The sequence below is a fragment of the Aythya ferina genome (assembly GCF_964211825.1).
Source record: "Aythya ferina genome assembly, chromosome: 2".
Lineage (NCBI taxonomy): Eukaryota > Metazoa > Chordata > Aves > Anseriformes > Anatidae > Aythya > Aythya ferina.
Window position 1 is genome coordinate 100,840,193 of NC_140297.1, and position 7,081 is coordinate 100,847,273.

Genomic DNA, 7,081 nt, shown 5'->3' on the forward strand with positions numbered 1-7,081 from the left:
TGAAGTTGTCATCATACTTCAGCCATTAGAAGCAAACTATGGGAAAGAAGTCCATAGTCAATGCACTTAGACAAAAGTGAACATATATATTCAAAGAATATTAAGTGTGTGACTTAAGTGCCTTTGATGGTGAATGTCAGATATTAAATATGTCAGATACTGAAATAAACAAGGATCCTCTGCTGTAGAGTTTTCCCCTGGTACAGACTACACGATTCCTCCTTGATGTGTCTGTTGTGGAAAATTGAATGACTTACTATTTAATATCAGCTTTTTCTCTTTGTTTTTAGCCCCTTGTGAAGCCAACACATTCTTTTGCCACAGTAATATGTGCATTAATAATACATTGGTCTGCAATGGACTCCAGAATTGTGTGTATCCTTGGGATGAAAACCACTGCAAAGGTAATGTGTAGGACTGAAACTGTCAACTCATTAGACTGCATGAGATACTACGTATTATTCTTAGTTTCTTGTTAATATCTGTGAGAGGGCTCAGGAGGAGTAATTCAGGGTCAGCAAGCATGAAGCAAGAGAGAAAATGGAGAGGGTAAAATACAGATGGATTTTTCTTTCAGTTTTTGCAATTGTTTTGCTTAGTGTTGATTTGTGGTGGTTATAGCTTTCTGGCAGGCTTTCTGATCACTTTGTTTCTGTACAAGCTACAATGCAATTAAAAGTAATACTTTAGTTCCTTTGTCGTAGTTATTTTTGTAGTGAAGTAGCATATGCATAACAGGTGTATTTTAGCTGCATGCCATGTCCATAATAGATCAGGTGGGCTAAAAATCCCAGATGAAGTAGAACTAACATTGTAAAAAGGCAGCCAAATCTGTATATAATCCTCCAGTGAAAATGAAGTGCAAAGACAACACACAAAATTAGACATAATGTCTATTTCATAGGTAGGGACTGATGTTCCCTACCAGATGTTCACAATGGTTTCTAAATATAACTCTGTATTTAAAAAATAAAATGAAATTAAAAATCATCAGAATCTTTGTTGTCTTCAGAGAAAAAAAGCTTAACTAACTTTCATTACAGGCTAGAGAGGCAGGGACACAGTTTTTATTTTATTTTATTTTATTTTATTTTTTTTTTTTTTTTCCTCCTCTATTACAACAGATTTGTTCCTGAAAACATGGGTAATAATGAACTTAGAAACCAATCAAGAAAATATTCAGAATGAAGATTAGAAGTCATCCCATTAGTCTGTTGAAGCCTGTCAAATCTTGACAAGCAATGCAGTAGGGTAAAACATAAATGAAATCATATTTCAAATGAACATAACAAAACTGTGATGTAAAATAATATTCTTCAAAAGAAATAAACATGGTAAAGAACTATATGTTCTCTGTTTCTGTAACACAGAAGAAAACAGAAAACCTTCCCCTGTGTAATTTCCAAAATTATTTTCATCTTTTATTTGCTGAGTGTCTTTTTATTGGCTCATGTGCCAATAGAATCACCCTGTCTTGTATTTCAGACTAGAAAAATGAGGTTTGATAATTACATGAAAAAAAAAAAAAAAAAGGCTATTTGTTGTTGTGTTGCTTTTTCTAAACCAGCTCCTTCTGCAGAGTCTGTGTCAGTCAGAGAAACCCCAAATGAGTCTACAAGAGTAGGCAATAGGGAGTGCTAAAAAGTTCATTGTTGGTACCTAGAAGATTATAAAGAGGTGAATGTTATTTTTTTTTTTCCTCAAGTCCTTTGGTATGTTTTAGGCTGCCAAGAAAAATTACACTAAACTGAGTGTTAAAACTTAATCAGACTTGTCAAGTCTTGAGATGCCTTTAAGAGACTGATGTGAATATTTTCATCTTGGCTCAGTCACTGTTTTATCTCTCTGAAGCCATCTGAAAGCAAATCACAGAGAAATATGCAGAACAGGAAAGCGAAATTTTGTCTCTATATTATTTTACTGCATACTTTTTATTTTCTTTTATTCTTAATACTGATTTTGCTGGCCAACTTCCTAGCAGCCTCTGAGTAAAGGATAGTAGGTCTAATCAGCTTTTGGATTACTGAGTATGTTTTAAAACATTCTGATAATTATTAGGTTAGGAAAAAAATAAATATCTTGCACACTTTTTGTTGTTGTTGTTGTTGTTCTTTCTGAAAACTCCTTTCCTTTCTGAATAACATTTCTATTTTATTCAATTTAGTTTTAGTTTTTCACTGAGTACAGTCAACAGTCCCATTCAGCTCATAAATTGTAGGAGTTCAAAAAAGTTCCCAATTTATTTTTAAAACTTGTAAAGGCTTGATATTTCATTTATCCTAATGTTCTAGCAACATATATTTACTAGAGAAGACAGTAAATAATGGAAGAAGCTCCTGCAGAAATCTTAGGGGCTTTAACAGGTGAATAGACTGTGACACGAAATCCATCCGTTTATTATGGTGGTTGCTTTTTATATACGAAATAACAACAACAAAAAATACATAAATAAATTTTTCATCTAGTTAAAAGAGCTTGAAAAAAGCACTAACCAAGCCACTTAGTGGAGTCATGTATTGTTCATTTGGTTTTCATGAATACTTGATTTCTTTTTTATTTCCCCACTAAGACTGATTAATTGAACTCAGACATAGACTAGGCATGGCTTTATAGTAATCTGTGAACCCTTCATTGCCATTGTTATTTTTGAACTGCAACTAATTCTGTGCTTTTTTTTTTTTTTTTTTCTTATTTATTTATTTATTTTAACACAGAAAAAAGAAAAGCTAACCTATTGGACCAACTTACCAATACCAGTGGGACCATAATTGGGGTGACGTCTTGTATTGTTATCATCCTCATTGTTATCTCTGTGATAGTACAGATCAAGCAGCCTCGTAAAAAATTTGTCCAAAGGAAAACAGACTTTGATCAAACGGTGTTCCAGGAGGTGTTTGAGCCTCCTCATTATGAATTATGCACCCTCAGAGGGACAGGGCCTACAGCTGACCTTGCTGATGTTGCAGATGACTTTGAAAATTATCATAAACTGCGGAGATCATCTTCAAAATGCATTCATGACCATCACTGTGGATCACAAGTGTCTAGCATTAAGGGCAGCCGTAGTAACCTCAGCACAAGAGATGCTTCTGTCTTGACAGAAATACAACCCCAACCTGTAAAACCACTCATTCAGCCCATGAACAGGAGAAATATCCTTGTCATGAAGCATAGCTACTCACAAGATGCTGCAGATGCGTGTGAGATAGATGAAATTGAAGAGGTACCAACCACAAGCCACAGGCTGTCCAGACATGATAAAGCTGTTCAGCGGTCAGTATCAATAGATTTTTGATGAAGACTATTGTGTAAGGACTTGATTGCCCAAGCATATTCACTCTTTATTCAGTAAAGACATATTTTCTTTCCTCTCTGTTTATTGTTTAAATTTCTGTTTCTTGATAGCATATACCATTATATTATCTTTCTTTGTCTCTCTCTCATCTCTGCTCCAGTTTCCTGGAAGCTTCTGTATCTGTTTTACCCTTCTACGTGATATCTTTCTTTTTCTTTTACTATTTTATATACTTGCCCACATGCATTCATGCACTGGTCAACAGAGAACAAGTGCGTTTTTTAAAAAAACAAAGAAGATTTTGTGCAAGTCTAGTTTTTGATAGAGCCACGTGCATGTGGTTTCCTTGAAACTGAGGTGGCCTTGAATACCATCTACTGTTAGTCTAACATTTCAAAATCATTTTGATGTATGACACAATAATGAGAATCACTAACCTGGGGTAAGGAAACCCCTTTTCCCATGAAACATTATCTTTTATACAACAAATGAAAATATTTGCAAAACGTTAATGTATCTGTTCCATTATTGATCACAGTATGTTTATAGATATAAATATATATTAATTACAGTATGAGACAGAATAGTAAATAGAGAATGATCCTATATTTACTTAGAATAATGTAGTTAAAAGGAATCTTTCTAATCAATGAAAAAGTTGAGCATGATATTTTTAATAAAAGAGATATTTCTACTGTATATTACATTCTGAATGACTGTAAATATGAATGATTAAAAGTAAAAGAAAAAGAAAAGAAGAAAGAGATATGAACCATTTATTTGGAAAAGCAAAAAGAAACTTTTTATATATATACTTAAGTTTTCTGTTGCATGCATAATTTATGCACTTCTTGTGACTGTTTACATGCTCTCCATATTTTCTTTGCACATTAAGGCACTTCTATCTTTTAAAAACAAGTTATTTGACTATTTTAACCTAACTGCATGCCAATGTAAATTTCTTCATGAATATTGATCAGATTATCAATTTGTGCATTTTATTAAGTATCTATATGCATATATTTCTTTTTTTTCTATGCAAACATTATTATTTTGAATGAAATAGCCATAACATTCCAGGTTCTGCCTCATTGGGTCTCTAAGCAAACATGAGTCTGAGTACAACACAACTAGGGTCTAGGAGACAAACTTGAGGTAAGTAAAAATACCTATACAAAAAAATGAACCATCTGTTCCATTCCATTTTATTTGTTATGTTGTTAAAATGTCTGTTAGTCCTCAAGCTATACACCACCTTGTCCTTGCATGGAGAGAGCCATGTTTTAATAATGAGAAGATTGAAAATCAGACAGATGACCACTTCAGCACTGTAAACTATGAAAAATTAAATTCCTATTTTATTACTCTTTCCTATTAAATTATTACTCTTGACTGTAGAATCAGTTAAATATAATCCCCCAGCCAAATATTATCTGTATTCTCAACATATCATAAAGATAGATGCTTTTCATGGCTGTAGAGTTTTATTCATTTTTAATTTATGAAAATAAAATTTAGAGTTCCAGCATGAGAAACTGTAAAATTTGGCAACCTAGCCCAAGCCATGAAGATATGGAACAACTTGTATTCAGTTTGTTTTACTCATTCAACCTTGTGAAGTATATGGGAGTATAGGAAGAGTACATAAGAGAACAGATAAATTTAGAGATTCTGTAGCACTAATGTTAATGTTTGATTATTTTTTTTGAGTCTTTTCCTAGACTTTTCATTTTGTATAATTTGTTATCAACACTTAATAAACATAATCTCATATTTTATTGAAGTTATAAATAGCTGCTAGTCTGTCAATTTCCTTATATACATATCTAAGCATATATATGTATATACATGTTTACACATGCATATGTATATAGCAATTTTTTAATGGGAGATATTCCATTAATGTTTCTATTGCTTCCAGATAGTTTAGGTAAATATTTGTCTGTATTTCTCTTCACAGGGAGAACATATTTTAACTTTGTTTTGCTTTCAGATAAACACTATTTATACAATCAAGGGAACTGTGAATGGAAAAATCTATAGTGAACTATTTCAGCTATCAGGAAGACAGAGTGGACATGTTTCAAATTTCATTTCACTGCCTTTATCCAAACTTAAAAGTTACAGACATTTCTTACTTCTTTTGAAAGGGATTCCCACTGCACAATAATATGTTTATTTTGTAATTCGCTTTCTGGCCACCAAGTGTTCCTTAGTTTTTAAAAACATTATAAGGTTTACTGCAAACTTGAAGAAATTAACTCCTGACTGAGATGACTGAGACTGTCCCTACTTTTTTTTTTTTTTCTTCTTTTTTTTTTTTTTTCTTCATTTTATTTTAGTTGATATGTTTTAAGTTTGTTATCTACTTGTTTGTTGTGTGATATGTGGAAGAAGATTACATTGAACTTTTGTTGTATGTACATTGTTTTCATTATATAGACTGCTTGAGAATAGTGCGCTCCTGGGTGATTTTGAACATGCTACAATGAAATGTGAAACTATCGACCTTGGAAACACCAGCTAGAGGTTTTATGGACTCTCTGACCAGCTATTCTCATATCATGACAAAATTCAGCAATGTTGAGTAAAATTACTAGAAGGCAATAAGACTTTCATTATTATGCTTATCAGTCATTTCTCTTTTTCTATTTCTCTTTTCTTGTCATTGCAATTTAAATTCCCAATTTCAGGAACAATTTATTGAAATCAGGTATTTAGCCATTCATAATCACTTCAATAGAAATGTTTGTTGGATAAGCATCTAGCAATATGACTGAATTTGACACTGAGAAAATAATTTGCATGTATGTTACTGAATATTTGAGTTGGCAAAAATCCCCTTATTAGACACATTGTAAAAAAGCATGCATTCACAATTGTTGCTGTTACTGTTCCATTTCTGTGTCATATGCTTGCTACTTGTAACTTTTTATATAAAGATACATAAAACGATGTATAATAATTTCTTACCTTGAGTTTAATGTCAATATTTTCTTTTACTAAAATTACAAATTTTGTAGAAGTTTAACTGGAAAGTCAGACACACTGGAGTATCGTCTGCCTCGCACCCCTTACTTATTGAGACATTAATTTCTTGAGATTTAATTGAATTCATATTACATAAAGATGATTGCTTAATTTCAATGAAAAGTTTTGTGAAAACATTTGGTTTCAATTCTGCACACTGTATTTTTTACATTAATATGTTATCAGGAAGTTTGTTTCAATGCAGCCTAAAATCTGATTTTTACCAGTTATGCAAATATTATGGAAGGACTTCAGTTTTAGAGATGCATATAAACATCAGTTCCTCCTGCAAGATAAAATGCGATTCATAATTCAAGCCATAAACATCAGTAACCAACGCTGAAATCAAATACAAAAGGTTAATTTAGTATTAAAATAGTGTAGGCTGAAAAGCCACAATTATATAAATTTGAAAAACAAACAAATATACAAAATCATTTTGTTTTGATAACTCATTAGCCATGAATGAAGTCATAGGACGATCATCTATTTAAACTGTTACCTTGCAAATTCTGTCTCAGAACAAATCCCAATCCTTTCTTAAACATATTGTATCATTTCTGTTCATTTTAGCTTTTTTTTTTTTTTTTTTTTTTTTTCCCCCCTGGTATTGCTGATAGGTGTTGCTAGTTTTACTGAAAAAGTAGAAATAATATCATGGATAGCCCAAAAATATAAAAAGGTGGGAGAAGAGAAGCCTTAAATGCCAGCATTATATATATATATATATATATCGAGAGGTTATCTATATCAGTT

At 32.0% G+C, this 7,081-nt stretch overlaps 1 protein-coding gene across 7 annotated transcripts in view; it reads left to right on the top strand.

Annotated features, from left to right (window-relative positions):
* Nucleotides 1–6,859, top strand: part of NETO1 (neuropilin and tolloid like 1) — a 71,793-nt gene extending 64,934 nt beyond the window's left edge. For 2 of the 7 annotated variants that reach the window (XM_084508336.1, XM_084508340.1), the window contains exons 8-11: nucleotides 291–404; nucleotides 2,715–3,273; nucleotides 4,376–4,450; nucleotides 5,738–6,859. In XM_084508336.1, coding sequence (XP_084364462.1) covers nucleotides 291–404; nucleotides 2,715–3,273; nucleotides 4,376–4,436 — 734 coding nt within the window. In that variant the 3' untranslated portion in view covers nucleotides 4,437–4,450; nucleotides 5,738–6,859. Of the gene's footprint in view, nucleotides 1–290; nucleotides 405–2,714; nucleotides 3,274–4,361; nucleotides 4,451–5,255; nucleotides 5,704–5,737 lie in introns of those variants that run through there. The other 5 variants (XR_014689255.1, XR_014689256.1, XM_084508339.1 and 2 more) reach the window with 5 other exon arrangements.
* The last annotated feature ends 222 nt before the right edge of the window (nucleotides 6,860–7,081 follow it).